The sequence below is a fragment of the Taudactylus pleione genome, unplaced genomic scaffold (genome assembly GCF_031769625.1).
Source record: "Taudactylus pleione unplaced genomic scaffold, aTauple2 ptg000086l, whole genome shotgun sequence".
In the NCBI taxonomy this organism is placed as follows: Eukaryota; Metazoa; Chordata; class Amphibia; order Anura; family Myobatrachidae; genus Taudactylus; species Taudactylus pleione.
In genome coordinates, this window is record NW_028284488.1 from 11,953,947 (window position 1) to 11,973,475 (window position 19,529).

General features: G+C 42.3%; 1 protein-coding gene across 2 annotated transcripts in view; it reads left to right on the top strand.

Annotated features, from left to right (window-relative positions):
* The window catches only part of NET1 (neuroepithelial cell transforming 1), a 77,027-nt gene extending 58,824 nt beyond the window's left edge, over positions 1-18,203 (top strand). The window contains exons 1-9 of one of the 2 annotated variants that reach the window (XM_088468703.1): positions 9,710-9,964; positions 12,654-12,761; positions 13,253-13,420; positions 13,935-14,094; positions 14,183-14,259; positions 14,428-14,685; positions 15,381-15,551; positions 15,860-16,046; positions 16,394-18,203. In XM_088468703.1, the coding sequence (XP_088324829.1) occupies positions 9,872-9,964; positions 12,654-12,761; positions 13,253-13,420; positions 13,935-14,094; positions 14,183-14,259; positions 14,428-14,685; positions 15,381-15,551; positions 15,860-16,046; positions 16,394-16,791 (1,620 nt within the window). In that variant the 5' untranslated portion in view covers positions 9,710-9,871 and the 3' untranslated portion in view covers positions 16,792-18,203. Of the gene's footprint in view, positions 1-9,709; positions 9,965-12,653; positions 12,762-13,252; positions 13,421-13,934; positions 14,095-14,182; positions 14,260-14,427; positions 14,686-15,380; positions 15,552-15,859; positions 16,047-16,393 lie in introns of those variants that run through there. The other variant, XM_088468702.1, reaches the window with a different exon arrangement.
* Positions 18,204-19,529: the final 1,326 nt, after the last annotated feature.

The following is a 19,529-nucleotide window of genomic DNA, read 5'->3' on the forward strand; positions in this document are numbered from 1 at the left end:
TCAACATCCTCATTCGTGATCGGAAGTAATTTAAAGAAACAATTGACTATTAAACAGTCCTTCGATGGAGGAAGTAAGTATAACAGCTGTCACCCAGTTTCACAGCGGATCACTGACGCCGTGACGGCTGTGCTAGTATTAGATTGTGAAATAATAAAAAATGGGAAGCAATCGGGAAGCCGACTGCCTAAATACCGCAGCCGGCTTCCCGACTGTCTTATCCTGGCATGGGTGAAATGCCGGGCGTCTAGATGTAGACGCGCGCATTTCCCCGATGCCGGGCGCCGCGAGCGGACAGCTGCGGGGGGGGGGGGAGGGTTAGGTTTAGGGCTCCCGGGGGGGACTTAGGGTTAGGCACCCCCCCGGAAGGGTTAGGCTAGGGGGAGGGAGGGTTAGGGTTAGGCACCCCCGGGGGGGACTTAGGGTTAGGCACCCCCCCGGGGGACTTGGGTTTAGGCAGCGGGGAAGGGGGTGGTTAGGCACTTAGAGGGGGGATTAGGGTTAGGCACTTGGGGGGGAAGTTAGGGTTAGGGGGGTTAGGTTAGTGTATACTTACCTATCCACGATCGGGATTTCCAGCGCTGTCGGGCTTCCGCTGCTTCTAACTCTGCTCCTGTCGGGCTGCCGCTGACGGGAATCGAACCGCCATGCGGCCGGCGGTATATCATACCCATTCCTAAAAGATGAGGATGATAGTGTGGAGGAAGTGCAAAAGGAGGATGAGGGGGAAATTTGTGTTCTATATGACGCTAATGTGGATGTTGATGATAAGGATGTGGTTTGCGTAAATCAGCCACCAGTGGCAGCAGTCATGCTAATGATAAAAAGAAAGCCAGAAAAGCAACGTCTTGGGTGTGGAATTATTTTAATCTAAATTCTGACAACAGTTGTGAAGGCATCGGTTCCATTTGTAAAGCCAAAGTTAGCAGAGGAAGGGACGTTAACCATCTAGGCACCTCCTCCCTGTTACATCATTTGCAGCGAGTTAATGCAATTTGTTTAATAAAATTATAATTTGTAAATTAATAACAAGCAGTCCAGTATCGGCTACCAGCAGTTTGGACCATAAAATGCAATCTCCACTACCAACACCCTCATCATCAACCTCCTCCTTAATAATTGAAGGTATTCCTTCCAAAAAATGTTTTGTGGGGGCCCAAACAAACCAAGGAGTTCAGCCACGAAAGTGTCAGTCCTAGTGGCTAAAGTGCTTGGTTTGTTAAACTGTGCATGTCCTTTTTAATACCCTACATAAGAGTGGGAGGGACAATTCCATCTTGCACCTCTTTCCTTTACATTTGGCACAATTTGGGGCATTGCGGACTTACATTATTATAGTTTTATTAAACTGCCATCCTGTCTGCCACTGCTGTGTGGCAATGTTTCATAGATGTCCGATATTTTTTTAAACTGCCGTGCGTTTGTGCTGCTGCTCTGTTGCTTACTTTAGCCAGCCAGCTCGCTGCAGCCTTTGCCTATATTGGTGAAAAATAGTGAAATCAATATTGTGAGGTGGTTCAAAATGCCTAGAAATTGATTGTTATTAAGGTTAATAATACTGTAGGAACAAAAACAGGCCCAAATTATGTGGTTTTAGCTGTTTATATAATTTTTTGGAAAAAATACAGAACCAAAACCTAAAAACAAAACACCAAGGAAAAAAATCCAAAACCAGATTCAGATCCAAAACCAGGGGAGAGCCAGATCCAAAACCATAACACCCCCGTGTCGGTGCACATCTCTATTCTTAAGTGTGTACAGAGCTTTTAGTATTGTCTTGCAGCCTGGCAAGTGGTTTTAGATGAAATAGCCTGTAGATGGCAGACTTGCCTCTCCATGGCTAGACCAGACGTCCTAACTGTTGGTGTTACGCTGCCTGGATTATTTTTGTTGATGTTTTTTTGGCTGCCACTTTGCAGATTTTGGAGTGTTTTACCTTGTTTGTTTACCAAAGAGCAGCTCTATGGTAAATAAATTGGAATGCGATGGTTCTCTTTTACCCAAGAGTTTATATTGCGACTGAATTCTGCTGAAACACTCAAGCACATTAGCATTTTTGCTTTGGAGCTAGTTTAGCAGTGTGCTTTCTCTGGTTCTAGAGGTGTTTTTATTTTTTATTAATCTTATTGAACTCTACAGACTTTTTTTTATCAATCAAGTGTTGGCCTGTTTATTCTTAGTATATGTTTTATGTTCTGTGCAGTTATTTTTACAGAATATTCTACATTATATAATCATGTCCAATAACCAGGAACCTCCAAGTGTTTGAAACTTCTTTTTTTCATTATGGTCCTTTTAATATTACACACTCATACACTAGGTGGCTTCTACTGAGTTTTATTAATGTTAAGATGAAGTAAAACCTCCATCATCGAATACAATTGCCAAACCTAAGTACAGATGCACCTAAATGACAAGGAGGCCTATGTATCAAGCCATTTTTCCATACAATTATGCAGAAACTGTAGTTTCTGCATCATTTTATATATTGATCACAGAAATCTCCCGCAAAAATTCTAATTGGCACTTCAGATCACAGTCCCTATTATTATCAATGGGGACTACAATCTGACCCTTATGTACTAAACTTCAAAAAGCTAAGCTTTTCGGGGTTCAGCACCGGTAGTTTATGGTGTAAACTACTGTTTGCCAGTGGGGCTCACGATGCAGAAGAGAGATCTCTCCCCCGACCAGTCCCGGAAGCTGACACTGTGCGCATACACAGTGTCCGCTTTCCCTGAGGAAGTTTCTCACTTCACTTTAAGACTTCTTCGAAATGCTGGGGATTTAACTTGCGGGGACAGCGGTTACCGCAACCACTGTCCCTGTGAGTTCCCGGTAGTACATAGCCGGGATATTTTCAAATATTCACGGCGTGTTGGGTTGTTAATAATCGCGGCAGTACCGCAATTATTAATACATATGCCCCATTATCTGGTATGAAGTGTCACCTTTTGATTCATCTTTTAAAGAACAGTAGTTTCCTTCACAAAGAATGGTACAATATTCCCCATGACATTGTTTACAACTTGTATACAATGCCCTTTCTGTTAATAAAGCATTTCTACTGCAGGGTCCACAGGGCTCCACAGGAGACCTTGGTGTATAGGCTGATGTCAGTCGTCGAGCACCTCAATAGTTAAATTTGTGTTCCCAGGATGCATCGGGTCCCTCTCCTATAACCCGCCCCCATGCCAAGGCACCTCAGTTTCATAGGTGCTCGGCACGGAGTTAGGTCACTTTAAGGGGGGCTGCGCAGACAGCCCCTGAAAATAGGTTTATTCTTCAGAGTGGCCAGCATGGGCTGTCCAGAGAACGCGGTAAGCAGCAGGCGCCCACAGCTATCACAGTTCCTATTCCTTCCCAGGGCTGCGGCTTCCCTGGGAAGGGCTGCGCATGTCAACAGGCACAGCACCTGCTCTGACACTAGACCACCAGGGAAAGGGGGCCACAGCGTGCGGACGCTGTGGCATCCCTGGAGTTAACCCATGGTCTGGCGGTTGCAGGCAGCTCTCCTCCCTTAGGCACGCCCCCTATGAGTCCTCTGGCGGCCATTTATGTGCTTCAGACGCGGGTATCAGGGGAGCCTGGGTCCCCTACATACCTCTCCTCCAAGCAGGTCGGTGTATGTAGCACTATTCCTACTAGACACAAGGTCTAGTTAGTTGATGATCGTACAGTATAGTGCAGGTTTTCCTGGCATTGTCTGTTGCTAGCGCTGTCTGACTGTATACTTTTCTCTGTCAGCCATTTTAACTATCCCTGTACTTTCTCTTTCACTAGCCCTTGCGGTGACAGTGCTGCTCAGGGGTTAGTTTACTTCACAGTTCAGTTGTGATTGAGCTGAGGAGTTGACACATACATTCATTATGTCTGGCAGTGATTCTGGACAAGCTGATATCCTCCTCACACAGTCCTGCAACAGGTGTTTAGCTGGACTAAAGGAGGGAGAGATTATTGTGGGAGGATTGTGTACCTTGTGTACCAGCAATGCACTACCTGCTGGGCCCAGCTCTTCTCAAGAGCCGCCCTGGGCTTGTTTTGCACAAGCGCTGACTACCCTGATGGGTCAGCTTGCTGCACCTCCAGTGTCCCCACAAATGGGGTACGCAGGTTGCTATGCCATCTACGTCGCAGGGGATTCCCCGACAGTTGGTTGTGGCTCATAATAGACCTTTACAACCTACCTCCCTATCAGGCGTCACCTGAACCTGTATGGGTTAATACTCTCTCCAATACGTGCAAAACCTGACGGAGGTGTTACAGGAGGAGCACTTCCAGCGTACCGCTAGGAAGGAGGTACTGTCGTCCCAGTCCACTTACTATCATGATGATGTGTCGACTGATGATGGGGAAATCCAGGACTTATCTGATACAGAGGGGGTCATTCAGACCCGCTCGCAAGCGGGTCGATGTTGCCCCACTGCGCATGCACACGACGGAGGGAGCTCCGTCGTGCGCATGCGCGAGACCCGGATAGCAACGGGCTCTCCGTCGCTCCGGGTCTCGCTCCCTTTGGTGGGCGTGCCGGGGGCGTGGCTGCCAGACGGAGGCGTTCCCATGGGAACGCCTACCGTCTGAAGCCGGCCCCACTGACATCACTAGTGATGTCAGTGGGAGTGATTTTGGCTCTGATAAAGCCAAAATCACTCCAGGGCTTGCGGCAGCGAGACCCTACCGCAGGGTCTCCGTCGCAAGCCCGATGGTCGCGATGGTCAAGACCATCGCGACCATCATCATGGTAACCCACAGCTATGCGAGCGTCCATGAGGCCGCTCCAAGTTGAGGGAGGAGGGCCCTGATTCAGAACGAGCGCTCTGGTCAGAGCGTTCGGCTCTGACTCAGGCCCAGAGCACACTCAAAAAGTGGCGGAGCCAAAGTACAAAATTTATGTACATGGCCTCATTCGTGCGGTCCGTGTGGCAATGGATATTGGGGATGACTATACCCCAGCGGCCAAATCCAAGCATGCTTTCTTTAAGGAAGTTAAAAGTTCAGGGACGGCTTTTCCCCTGTCGGATCAGCTAGTTGAACATCTGGAAGAAGCATGGAAAACTCCAAGCAGATTTCAACCACAGAAACAGTTGGAGGCAACTTATCCGTTTGAGAAGTATTTCTCTAAATGGGAAACTCCTCCTCCGGGTAGATTCTCATATTACGCGCCTTGTCAAAAGTGCGACACTTCCTATGCAGTCCATGTCATCATTGAAAGATGTTACGGACAGAAAAGTGGAGGTGTGCCTAAAGTCCATTTATTCCCTCTCTGGGGGGGGTCGCTAGGCCAGCTATGGCTTTATGCTGGGTGACCAGAGCCATGGAACGTTGGGCTAATGCCTTGGAGGCGCCCTTACCTGTAGAGGCTACCAGTGAACAAATTGAATTCGCAGGTTACCTCAGAGACTCTGCTACATATGTGAATGAAGCTGCTTTTGATGTTAGTCTCCTGACATCTCGCATTTCATCGGCAGCAGTATCAGCTAGACCAGTGATTCCCAACCTCGGTCCTCAAGGCACACTAACAGTCCTGGTTTTAGTGATATCCATGCTTAAGCACAGATGATTAAATCAAAATACTACTAATAGTACTAATTGTAACCTGTGCTCAACTATGGCTGTCCTTAAAACCTGGACTGTTAGTGTGCCTTGAGGACCGTGGTTGGGAACCCCTGAGCTAGACGCTCTCTTTGGTTGCGATTTTGGAGAGCAGATGCTGAGTCCAAGAACGGATTAGAAGGTTAACCCTTTAATGGCCAGGTCTTATTTGGACCAGATTTGGACAAAATCGTGGACACTTTGACTGCTGCCAAGTCTGCCTGCTTACCCTCGGCCCCAATGCTGTCGGGATCAGGAACTCAGTCCTTTCGGACTTTCCATCCTCAAAGTAAGGCCAAGGTTCAGTCCTTTCCCAGACCGTCAGGAACTAAGAAGGTCACAAAGCCGAAGAAACAGGCTTGGAGTACCAGGCGCCCAGCTGCCAAGCCCAACACTAAACCCGCAGCCTGACTGGGCGGCCCTCTCCTTGGGAGAGCCCAATGTGGGAGGCCGACTTCTGCAGTATGCCCAGTGTTGGTGTCATACCACAACAGACACTTGGGTAAGGGAAGTGGTCTCTCAAAGGTACTCACTCTCCTTCCAGAACAGACCACCTCATCAATTCTTCCCTACGGGACTTCAGAGGGATCAGGAAAAGGCTTTGAAACTGTGGCCTACATAAACCGCCAAGGAGGCACTCGGAGTCAGGCGGCTCTAAGGGAAGTGTCCCGCATTCTGACCTGGGCGGAGGACAATATCCCAGCCATATCGGCGGTGTTTATCCCGCGAGTCCTGAACTAGGAAGCAGACTTCCTAAGCCATCACGAAGTACACCCAGGGGAATGGTCACTTCACCAGGAAGTATTTCAACTTCTGGTGGACAAATGGGGCCTTCCCGAAGTGGGTCTGATAGCATCTCTGCACAACCACAAGTTGCCAAGGTACTGCTCAAGGACAAGAGACGTGGGGGCTCTGGCAGTCAAGTGGACCTTCCAGTTTGCGTACATGTTCCCTCCATTCTCCCTTCTGCCTCGGGTGATTCGGAAGTTCAAGCAAGAAGGAGGTACGCTGCTGGTGGTGGCTCCAGCGTGGCCCAGACGTCACTGGTACGCAGATCTTCGGAGTCTATCCATAGACACTCCGATGCTGTTGCCTCAACGGATCTGTTGTCTCAAGGTCCTTGCTATTACCCGGACCTGGGTTGTCTGTCTTTGATGGCGTGGCTCTTGAGACTGCCCTCTTGAGTTCCAGGGGTTTTTCCAGCTCGGTGGTGAACACCATGCTCAGAGCTCGCAAACCTGCTTCTGCGAGATTTTATCACAGTGTGGCACACCTTCTTTGAATGGTGTCGACCCAGAGGTTATAATCCTCAGACATTTCGATTATCCAGGATTTGGGCATTTCTACAGGCGGGCTTAGATCACGGTCTTCGCCTTGCTTCTCTGAAGGTGCAGGTTTCTGCCCTGTCAGTACTGTTTCACCGTAGGATTGCTACTCTTCCGGATGTACACACCTTTATGCAAGGGGTGCTTCGCGTCCAACCTCCTTTTATCCCACCGGTGGCTCCGTGGGATTTGACTGTGGTCCTTAGGGCTCTACAAGGACCACCATTTGAACCACTGGGCTCAGTGGATTTAAAATGGCTCACAATTAGAAGTGTTTTCTTTTGGCCATTGCTTCGGCCAGAAGGGTGTCAGATTTGGGGGCTCTTTCATGTCGTCCTCCCCTTCTGAATTTTCATAGGAACAGGCCGGTTCTCCGTACTCGCCCCGGTTTCCTACCTAAGGTGGTATCCAGCTTCCACATTAATGAGGAAATTGTAGTGCCAGCCTTTAACTCCCCAGACCTCTCAGCTGGTGAGGCCTCCTTTGATGTGGTACGTGCTCTAAAGACTTATGTGGACCGTACCAACTCATTTCGGAAGTCGGACTCGTTGTTTGTCCTTTTTGGTTTCCGAAAGAAAGGATGGCCTGCCACTAAGCAGACGTTGGCAGGCTGGATTCGCCTGGCAATATCAGAGGCTTACATTCATGAGGGCCTTCCTGTAACGTCCTCTGTCAAAGCTCATTATACTCGGTCTGTGGGTCCCTCATGGGCAGCTCGTCGTGGCGCCTCTGCTGTTCAGCTGTGTAAGGGTGCCACTTGGTCTACTGTCCATACATTCCTAAGGTATTATGCATTCCATACCTTTGCCTCTCAGAATGCTTCCTTCGGGCAGTGGATTCTCCTCTCTGCACAGGAGCGTCCCCACCCTTAAGGAGACTGCTTTGGGACATCCCCAAGGTCTCCTGTGGAGCTCTATGAACTCTGCAGTAGAAAATAAGCGATATGGTAAGAACTTACCTTTGTTATCTCTATTTCTACGGTCCATAGGGATCCACAGGACTCCCACCCTCTCGCACCTGTGCTGCAGATGGGCTGTGTTCTGGTCACCGGTTTTTCCGTCTCCTTCAGTATGTGAGTGTGTGATACTTGCGTGTTCCAGAATTTCTTCCTTCTCTCTTCTCCTCCTCCAGCCATTGGCTTGTTACGAAACTGAGGTGCCTTGGCATGGGGGCGGGGTATAGGAGAGGGGCCCGGTGCATCCTGGGAGCACAAATTTAACTATTGAGGTGCTAGACGACTGACGTCATCAGCCTATACCCCAATGTCTGATGTGGATCCATATGGACTTCTTAGAAATAGAGATAACAAAGGTAAGGTCTTACCATCTCTCATTTTTTTTTTCCTACTGAGTACTTTGCTGACAAAATCCGGAGAGAACAATAGATGGATAGCCCTTTATACATGTAATGCTGCTGAACTTGTTAAATAGGCTTCACCATGTTTTGCATGGAGAGGCAACAGTAAGAAGCAGCCAGCAAAGGTTATACCAACTGATGGCTTTCCCCATCCGGGGTGCTTCTTAAGCATGGAAATGTCTGCTTTTGCTGAATTTAGGGCTTTTCTCCAAATCATAAATACCTGTGACTAAAAGAGCCTCTCATTCCTCAATAAAATGATCCTTTTCATTATTCACATGTACTGTAATCGCTGATAGTCTGTTAAATACAACTTAAAATATCAGTCCCTGGATATCACCGCAATGTCTGCCCATGCACATTACAGTCTATTACCAGTACACAATCGTCACTTATTTTGCCTTGCATCTCTAGGGTGAATGGAAAACTAGCAATGATATTGCTCGCAAAGTGCCCACACCTGACACTGTCGGCGGAGGCACTTTGTGACAACCCTTGTGGCCATAATTAACGAAGTACTGTACATTGATTTAAGGAATATTAAATTAGCATATTACAGCTGTGTACATTTCTTTAAATGTAGAATTAGTTTTAGTTGCCTACAAGTTCTCTCTTCTGGTTGTGTACGGAATTGTGGCGGTCGGCATGCCGGTGGTCAGAATACCGACAGCGGCAACTTGACAGTCAATCAGAATCGCAACAGAATTGGGTAAGTATCCTAACCCTCCCCCTAACCATAACCCACCTTTCCTGCAGCCTAACCCTATTCCTCCCCTTTGCAGCCTAATCCTAAACCTAACCCCAATAATTGCCATCGGGATACTGGAGCAGGGATTCTAACCTCCGGAATGCAGATTACATCCCCTATCTTCATACTTATGCATACATACAACAACAAAAAAATACACTTTTTTTTTTTTTTTTTTTTTATTCTTTTCTTCTGAAAGTATTGCTTTTCATCCTCAACTTGTGAAAAACTAACCGAAGCTGTTAGACATTTAAATGACTGGATGTGTCTGTATTTTGTACACAGTAATTTTTGTTTTTGCATATATTTACTCAAATGCAAGCTTTCTTTTACTTGTTTGTGAACAGACATTAAACTTGGCTTTACTCAAAGGTCTTGTTGCTTAAAAATATGCATAGTAACATGCTCAGTATTTTTCCCACTTTTGTTTATAGAAAGGCTGCATTTTTATGATCTTATATTTTGTAAATGCACAAGTTGCTTTCTTTGTTTAGCTGCTAACAGAAGAAAAGCTGGTTTTTCAGAGCTCACCAGCTCCAAACTAAAAGGCTGTATGTAACTTGATCTGTAGAATGTAGGTGTACCAGCTGTCAGACAAATGACATGGTATTCCATGGAAACCCGCCCAGCAGGCAGCTGTTTCTGCTCCTCCCACATTTAAGTGTAAAGCAGTCTGTAGACTTTCCAAAGTTCACTCTATTTGCAGCAAGGGAAGTATGCAGTATGGGAAGGAGCTGTGAGTGTTTCTTAGCAAACCGAAGACTCGTTTATGAAAAAGTAGCAGCTCCACAAGGAGCTTGGCCTCAACAGTGGATTGGTTGCAACTCCTGTGAGGGAAATATTATAAAGTATGGTGGCTCATGATGAAATTGGAGGTCTCTTGCCTATCAAAAGGACTATTCAGGTGATAGCAGTTCAGAATCAAGCTTCAAAGGAATTGGAGGTATATACACATTTTTCATTACATGGTGGTCATTCTCTCTATTTGTTACAATCGCATTGTGGTGATCTCATTTGAAACCCTTCTCTTAGCCTTAAATCTCCTTTAACATAACTTTTATTCGGTATTAGAATCGTGTTTCAGCAGTAATAAGTTTACAAAAATGGAATTTGTGTAATGTTTATTCCTTGTACTCCAGCTGCTAGTGGGTCTTGCCTGTAATCAGTTTGTTATTCTGTTCATTTCTTTCTCAATAATATCTTGAAGGACTATTCCTCAATACATCCTTTTCAAGAGAGAACAGTGTGTGATTGTGCTGTGGAATGTGTAGGACTACACTCTTTAGTGTATGATAAATATTACACTTTTACATTGCATCTTTTTTTTGGGTATGGATATACTGTATTTGTTGTTTACTCTAAAGGCTCAGGACACTTTTTTTGTTTGTATACTAAAGGTTTCTCATGCATAAGAGATTCAGAAGTAAAGTTAAAACATTGTCTCTGAGTTGACACAGTATTACACTTTTATTTTTTTTTAACTGTTGGCCTCTTGCAATCTATTTGTGTATATACACATAGGGCTGTTTGTAGGGCTTTAGGTCAAGCAGCTGGCTGAGTTTTCACAATTGCTATATAGCCTGTACATTTCCCATGCAAATGTTACAACTTTTACATGTGTGTTCTTTTTGTGTTCTGGAAGCCCGGCTCTCCGCTAGACCTTTTCCTGCTATTTGTGTTCAGTTGTGGCTGCTTCAGACACTTTTAAAGTACATCGATCAGGCAAAACCTGTTTTTTTTTTTTTCAGTAGTTGCGCAAACTGTCGTCATGAATGGTTCAATTCTTGAAGTCCATGTTCATCATTTTAAAACAAGGGTCTCCTTGTCTTGTCTTAAACAAATGTTAAAAATGTGGTTTTAGAGTTTTGTCAGTGTCCCTCTGTAATGTGAAGCTGACACATAAGCCATAAAGGCATTAACACCTGTCTTACATTGGTCATGGACAGCTATTGTTCTCTATTTGGCTTCTTATTAAGGAGTTCAGTTAAGAGGAAAGTCTTCTATTACCTTAATTATACATACAATGCTTCTAACTACTGAAAAAAAATCTTAATAGTTAACAGATATGATTTCTTAGATACAGCGATGGTTGAATAGTAAGATGTGTATGTTCATCTCAGTCAGCAAGCCCCTTACTGCTAATTATGTGGCCTAGTATTGGGACTTAAATTTACTATTCATTTATGTTTATAAAAAAGTTAAACTCTACACATCAGAGTTTGTTTTAATTAATAAATAGTTTGGTTATGTTTGTTATGAATGGCTTCCTCAGAGTGAAGATTGAAGCCTCCAGCAGATATGCATGTGTTAGCTGCTATCTGATTGCATTAGTAGAGATCTCTTTGTAGTCATGCCTAATGCATAGCGTTCTATTGTTACGATGTCAGGAAATTAGTTTATTATTGTGTGTTGGGTAGATTTCTGAATGATTCTACCTTTCATATTGCTTACTGTTCCCAACTTTTATTAGCAGAGTGAGCACTGAGCTGGTAACACTACTTCCGTAGATCTAGATTACATCATTTTTGCAATGAGGTTGCAGATTTAGAGGCCTATGTATCAAAGCTTGATAAGAGATAAAATTGTGAGAGAAAAAGTATTAACCAATCAGCTCCTGTCATTTTTCAAACGCCTATAAAATGTAAGTTAAAACCTGATTGGTGATTTATATCTCACAATTTTCTCTCTCATCAAACTTTGATACATAGGCCCCTAAAGGTGATAATCAAGTTTATTGTAATACGAATTTGAAGCCCTGAGTTGCTTGTGTAATATATTCTGTCTCCTGTGTGGAGTTTGTATATTCTCCCTGTGCTTGCGTGGGTTTCCTCCGGGTACTCCAGTTTCCTCCCACCCTCCAAAAAATATACTGGTAGGTTAATTGTCTCCCAACAAAATTAACACTATTGTATGAGTGTGTGTGCATGTGGTAGGGAATTTAGATTGTAAGCTCCACTGGGGCAAGGACTGTTGTAAATGGATAAATATTCTCTCTGTAAAGCGCTGCAGAATATGTGTGCGCTATATAAATAACTGGTAATAAATAAATAGGACGCATTGTACTTAGCAGTGTATTTACTAAGCAGTGGATTTACAGATTTTACCTGCCAGATTTAAAAGGACAATAATAGTAAATGCAAAATCAGGCTTGTTTTGCATCGTGTTATCGCCCTGTAGCAGTCCAAATCTGTAAGAATCGAGTTATTGTTTTCTAAATATACTGCTTAGTAAATATGCCCCTTAATACTTAGTTAAATATACCATACGCCTCTTTAGTATCCAGTCTTCTGAAATAAACACACATCAGTATTTTAATAGCTCAGTCCAACTAATCATTCATGCAAACGCTTCATATATAATCGCTCTAGGTATGTTTCTACATGAAGTTTGCCCTTTGAAAGTTTGCTTGGATTACTTTTTGTTTTTCTGCTTAATGCAGCTTGCGTGCAGACAGACTAAAATACGTAAGGCTATATTGTCTGAATTCCATTACATGCTAGTTAGAATTTCACATTTGCGTTTGTGTTTTAAGAATGCCTGTGATTTGATAGCATTCTCATAGCTGCAAGGCTTAAAAAAAAATGATTCTGCTTCACTGTAATGAAAGCAACGTGTGTTTTTTGCCTTTGTAGGAGCCGAGCAATAAGAGAGTACGGCCTCTAGCACGTGTAACGTCACTAGCAAACTTGATCTCTCCTGTGCGAAATGGCGCAGTCCGGCGTTTTGGCCAAACCATCCAGGTAAAATGAACATGCCAAAAAGCACAAAAGCACAATGGTTAATAATGTTTTATGTTACTTTACTATTGTAATTCATTATAGTTATGAAGCACACGATTGTGCCTTTTCATACCTAGGGGGAAGGTTAGCACTGCCGTAACTCCCGTCTAAAGTGACTGAGAGCAATTCAATTGCCAGGATAATATGATGACCAGGCCTATTTGAACCATGTCATCATATTATTCTGTGTTTACATGCTTTTTTGTCCAGATTGTAATACTTAATGCTATCAGTATTACATAAACTGTACTGATTTATTTATTTTTTGTATGTTGGCATGTACATTCCAGGCATTTTGTACCAGAGTTGATTTCATGGCTTTTGCAAGCATGCATAGTACAATAAAATGTGTCTATAATAAGGGTGACTTGTTAATGTGACGACTCATTTGAGGACATAAAATGGCCTTCATAAGTTTCATGTACTAATTTTTCTATTTTTTATCCTGTCAGTCCTTCACAATGCGAGCTGAAAATAAGTCTCCAGGTAGTACACACAAAGCTTGTAGCAAGATGGCTGCACCTACTCCTCCAAAAAGAAGAAATAGCGTCCTGTGGTCTGAGATGTTAGATGTCAATATGAAGGAAACTCTAAGCACCAAGGAAATTAAACGGCAAGAGGTAGGAATTACATTAGACATTTATAACATTAAATCTTGGCAGAGGAAAACCATTCAGATTAATTGGTTTGTATTAGATTACATACATTGGTGGAATATGAACTGGAGAGAGAAATGTGATAGATAGAATATATATATATTCTATCTCTATCTCTCTAATTATCAAACATAAGCTGCTAGATTGTTGCTAGAAGTCAGAGGTTCCCAAATGCGGTCCTCAAGGCACCCCAACAGGTTTTACAGAGATCCATGATTGAGCATAGGTGATTAAATCGACTGAGGTTCTAATTAAGTCCCCTGTGGCCATCATGGATATTCTTAAAATCCGGTCTGTTATGGTGCCTTGAGGACAGAGTTTGGGAACCTCTGGTATAAGTATTAGATTTTGAGCTTGAAGAGAGATGGTTAATTGAAGGGCTATTCCACATAAGCTTTACATGTACTTAGGACTATTAAATAAACTTTCTATCATGAAGCTAATCCACTCTCATTCCTTTATATTATTTTGATTAAAGGCTATATTTGAAATGACCAGAGGAGAGCAAGACCTTATTGAAGATCTTAAGTTGGCAAGGAAGGCCTACCATGATCCAATGCTGAAACTGTCTATTATGTCTGAAGAAGAGCTTGCACAAATATTTGGAGACTTGGATGCCTATATTCCCCTCCATGAAGGTACAGTTCAAGCCATGAATCTCTCATCATTTGTATATGTGGTGTGCTGAATGTCTTCATGATTGGTTTTATTTATTTTTTTAAATAGAATTTCTGACTAAGCTTAGAGAGGCAACAATGACGGATGGAACAGTTGGTCAAATCGGTCACATTCTTGTTAAATGGGTAAGTTGTCAAACTTAAATTAAGCCAAAGTTACACAGCACAATAATATTTTTATTGCATGTATTTTTAACCAGCATTTATGCTGCCTTCAAATTTGATAAATCGGTAGTACTTTATTTAATTTTACAGTTGTCTTTTCACTGACCAAATCAAAACTCTTTTCTTTAGTTACCTCGGCTCAATGCATATAAAGGCTATTGCAGTAACCAATTGGCAGCCAAGGCTCTTCTAGATCAGAAAAAATTAGACCGCAGGGTTCAGGATTTTCTGCAACGATGCCTTGAGTCTCCCTTCAGTCGCAAGTTGGACCTGTGGAGCTTTCTCGATATTCCCAGAAGCCGCCTCGTCAAATACCCACTGCTACTGAAAGAAATTCTTCGACATACTCCTAAAGACCAGCCGGATGTAAAGAGTTTGGAGGAAGCTGTAAGTTATGACAATCTGCTTTTTTCTAAAGGCAAAAACTCATAGAAAATAACCTGGCCGCGGGTAATCACCCCACGGCCAACAAGACTGCCCCCCTACCTGGTTTTTGCAGTTGTACAAGTTAATTTACATTGCGGAGACCGCTGTGCAAAACATGGGTAGATACATGGCTAAACACCAATGTGCATGTACTTGCTCTTAAGCCAATATAAATGGTAGTCTCATTTGTAAAAATATATTAAATTACTACATATAACTTTAAATAAGCGTATGTTAAGCTATATGGATTTAAAATGACTAGCCATTTACATTGGCATAGACTATTGATATTATCTTATCTATATAATCTCAAAACTGTACTAGCCCTACTATTGCTGGGTGCAGCGATTGCCGGGCCTTCATGATTAGTCGCTCACAGATCTGGCCAAAAAACCTTTGCGCTGTGATTTTTTTTTGGGGGAGTAGGGGAGTTGGGGCCCTGTGAGCTGGAGGATCATGGAGAAAAGAAACTTTGAATTACGGACAGTGTAGCTGCTTGCAGCCATTTTAAATGTTAACCACTTTAGATTGTAATGCAGTTTTAAAATAATATTGCTATATAATTCATATGGATTGTTTTGTTGAATACTTCATATTGTGTGACTTTTTAATATTGTGTTAATCAAGTGCCTTTTTTTTTTCTTTTTTTTTTGCAGCTATGCTTAATCCAAGGCGTTCTCGCAGACATTAACTTGAAAAAGGGGGAGTCTGAATGCCAGTACTATATTGATAAGATGGAGTACCTAGATGATAAACAAAGAGACCTACGGATAGAATCCAGCAAGTCGCTATTGTGCCATGGCGAGTTAAAGAATAAAAATGGCCATGTAAGTGCCTATTGCATTGCTACGAGTGTCGCAATTGTTTATATTACTTTGTGGAACAATATGTTGGAGTGAGGATTTATTGATCACAGATGCTTCTTAAATCACTGCCATACGGCTTGTCAGAGTTCTTGTTCTGTATTGCCTGAAGATCTGTAAACAATAAAGATAAACAATGAGATCACACATTCAAATGTATTTTATCAGTGTAAATGTACTACATTTCCTGCTTTTGTGTCTTGTTACACAGTAAAAAAATAGATAGGCGTCTTTTATGGCTAGGCTAATCGTGCATTGTTCTTTATTCACAGAAGCTGTACCTGTTCCTTTTTCAAGATATATTGGTTTTAACCCGCCCAGTTACCCGTAATGAGCGTAACTACTACCAGGTTTACAGACAACCAATACCTGTTCAGGAACTGGTGTTGGAAGACCTTCAAGATGGTGATGTGAGGATGGGTGGCTCCTTCAGAGGCGCCTTCAGTAATTCAGACAAAGGTATGTTATATCACACATCAGTGTTCCTTGAATTTCTAGTGGCTAAACTTAATACCTTGTGCGGGACAAGAACTACTTGTCTGACAGCTCTGTGCATAATCCAGTTAATGTTACTGTTGGCAGGGAGGCTTCTAAATGCCATGTTGATAATATGCGAGGCATAAAGTGTATCTATTGTCTGGACATTGCTAGAATTATCCTGTCGTTTCAAATTCTGTACTTCTGCATGTGTCTGCCAACATTTAAGGGCAGATAAGATAACATTATATTTTGGTGCAGCATATCTCGCACAGCAGTTTTCTTGTATTTAACCTGTGGTTTATATATTTTTTTCTTCTTCACCACAGCTAAAAATATCTTCAGAGTTCGATTCCAAGATGCCAGTTTAGGACAGAGTCACACACTTCAGGCCAATGATGTGTTTCACAAACAACAGTGGCTAAACTGTATTAGAACAGCCATTGCTCCATACCAACATGCATCAACAACAGAATTAAAGGAACTGCCTGACCTCAGTGAGGAATGTGAAGAAAATCACCCACCAGTCCTGGACACCAAAGAACAGAGAAGATTGTCCACAATATCTGGCATTGTGGAAATGGACCTTGAAGAAAATGCATGCAGTCCAGTTGTGGACTCGGCAGGAGGTCCTAAGGCTGAGAGAGCCCAAAGAGCACAGTCTGGCAGTCGGAAAATACGAGAGCGAACACAACAAAGTGCGAAGCGAAAAGAAACTTTGGTTTAAGTTGCTGAACACATTTTGGCTGGACTTGTTATTTATAAATATTGTACATTTTCTTCTTAATGTGAGCATACTGGGATTATTTCACTGATCCCTACTGTATTTGTTACCCCTATTCCCTTTCAGTGGCAGCTACTGGTATGCAGTGAGCACTGTTAAAAAACAGAGTCTTGCTTTTTGTTTGTTTTTTTGATTTGAGTAATCGGATTAAAACGCAAATAGTAAAACGTTATTCAAAAATCATTTTTAAAATTATTCTTGTGTTTTAAGTGTAGAACATTTGAATATTTCATGACAGCAAATTTATCGGATAATGCGAAGAATGTTGGCAAACCCAAGTGAATGCCTATTTAGTAACTACACCTACATATGCGGTTTTGTTTACATTGGACGTGCCCAGCAGTACGCTCCAAAAGTACACTTAGACTGTAACCTGAGCCAGTAATTTATGCCCAATCATTGCTATTGTTACATTTGAAATTTGTGCAAACCAAAAAAAACAGACTCTAGGTTTTGACAGGTTTTTCATGTTACCTACTGGAATTGTCCTTTTTGTTTACTGTACATTCCTTCATTTCTGTGTTTGCGAGAAGTATTTAATTTTTTATTTAGTATAGAGGGGTTTTTTTATTTTTTTTTAAAACTGGTTTTATTGTATTTGTTTTGAAGATTCTGATAATTTTTTGTTTTTTCCTCAAATGCATTTTCAAATATTTAGCAGGGCAGCTGAATACATAAATTCTATTATGGTTCGTCCCTATTTGAGATAGAAAGCTATGAGAAAGGTAGGAACTAGTGAAGGATTTAAGTGACGTAGACTCTACTGAGTAATGATTACTGTTTTGGCAAGAGGCTTTAGACTTTATGGGCTATGCACATAGCAAATGTGTGACTTAGATTGGTTTTCTGTATGTTGTAGAAGGTCAGAAGGTATGTTTTTGAAGAGAGAAGCAGAAGTGAACTAACATAGTTGAATAAGAAATGGTGTTTGGTCAGGTTTTTTTTTTTTCTTTGACCAATTTTTGTATTAGTTTGAAAGAAACTAATTCCACGTATTGTCTAATTATGGTAGGTAAGTTTTTTTTTTTTCTTTTCTTTTTTTAATTATTTTATCCTAATACAAGTTTTGATAGCAACTAGTCAATCAGTGTAGTAAAGAGTAAAGACATTCACTGCCTGTATTTACTGTGCTGTAATCCTCATATACTGTAAATACTATTTTGTATCTTGGATACGGGAATGCATTGTTGGGATTTCATTACCTGTACATAAATGAAATGCGTGGATTTATGTAAATGTGTACAGCAATCAGTCTTCAAATACAATAAAAAAAAAAATCCCTCATATCTTCAAGGAGTGACGTATGTACATAAATGAAGTCTTATAACTCATTAAAATATCTCTTGGGACAGCTACAGTGTCTGAGAGGAACTGAAATAAACTCTTCATTCAGTGTAAAGAATAAATAACTTGGCATGTTTGTGCCGATGTGACCAGGAACATGTATTTTAATGTAGTCTACAGTTTATTTGTATAACTGTAATCATAGGAACAGTACATTTGCAGCGTAAAAACAAATGTTCACATGAGAGTATCGCAGAGCAAACAGATTTAATTTAACGTGAGCTGCCGCTGGCTGCACTTTTATAGGCCATTTACGGTGGGCAGAATTCTGCTTTTAGCGCCATAGGCTGCGCGCAGAATCTGCCTTCTACAGTTACTATACCGGCTGCCTCTGTGCATAATTAAATCTGCTCCTGTGGTCTGTACCACGTTATTGAAAGGCAGCCTAGAGTCACAATTTATATGATCTCTGTCTTTCAGCAGGATAATGCACCCTGCAAAAATTATTCAAGAATGCTTTTGAGGAATATGACAGAGTTCAAGGTGTTGACATGGCCACCAAATTCCCCAGATCTCAATCTGACCGAGCATCATTGGGATGTGCTCGAAAAATTAGGCTGAGCCATGGAGGCCCCATCCCACAATTTGCAAGGCTTAAAGAATCTGCTACTAACATCTTGGTGCCTGTTAGCACAGGTCACCTTCAGAGGTCTTGTGGAGCTTATGCCTCGATGGGTCAGAGCTGTTGTGGCGGCATGAGGGGAACCCACACAATGTTAGGCAGGTGGTTTAAATGTCATGTCTGATCGGTGTGTGTATATATATATATATATATATATATATATATATGTGTATGTACTTTATATAAAAGATGCACAGCACTCCGTTTGTAGAAAAGCACCAATGTGTTTATTAGGCTTAAAGCATAACCAAAGATATCAGCAACGTTTCGGTCATAGCTCTGCCCTTGTCAAGCCTTGATAAATGGCAAAGCTATGCCCAAAACTTTGGAGTGGTGTGTGTGTGTGTGTGATATATATTTTTAGTCTTGTCCTATACTTTTTTACTAGGATTGGCATTCTTATGCTGTGTACACAGTGGACGATATATCGTCCGTTCTATCGAACAGATATATCACTTGCGAATCTGAGAATGTGTATAGACTATGTCTGTGAACAATGTCGTTCAGACATATCGCATCGTCCCTGTAGCCCAGCCGATGCCCATATATCTGCATATATATATCGGCACATCTTTGTGTATGGACGAACATACACCTGCTGTAGGGGCCGCCGATGATTGACATCTCAATTGGGCAGGCAAATTCAGATTATGAGAACCACACACATGCCACATGTAATAGTCAGTGCAGATGTCCCCTCAGTCTCATGATTATC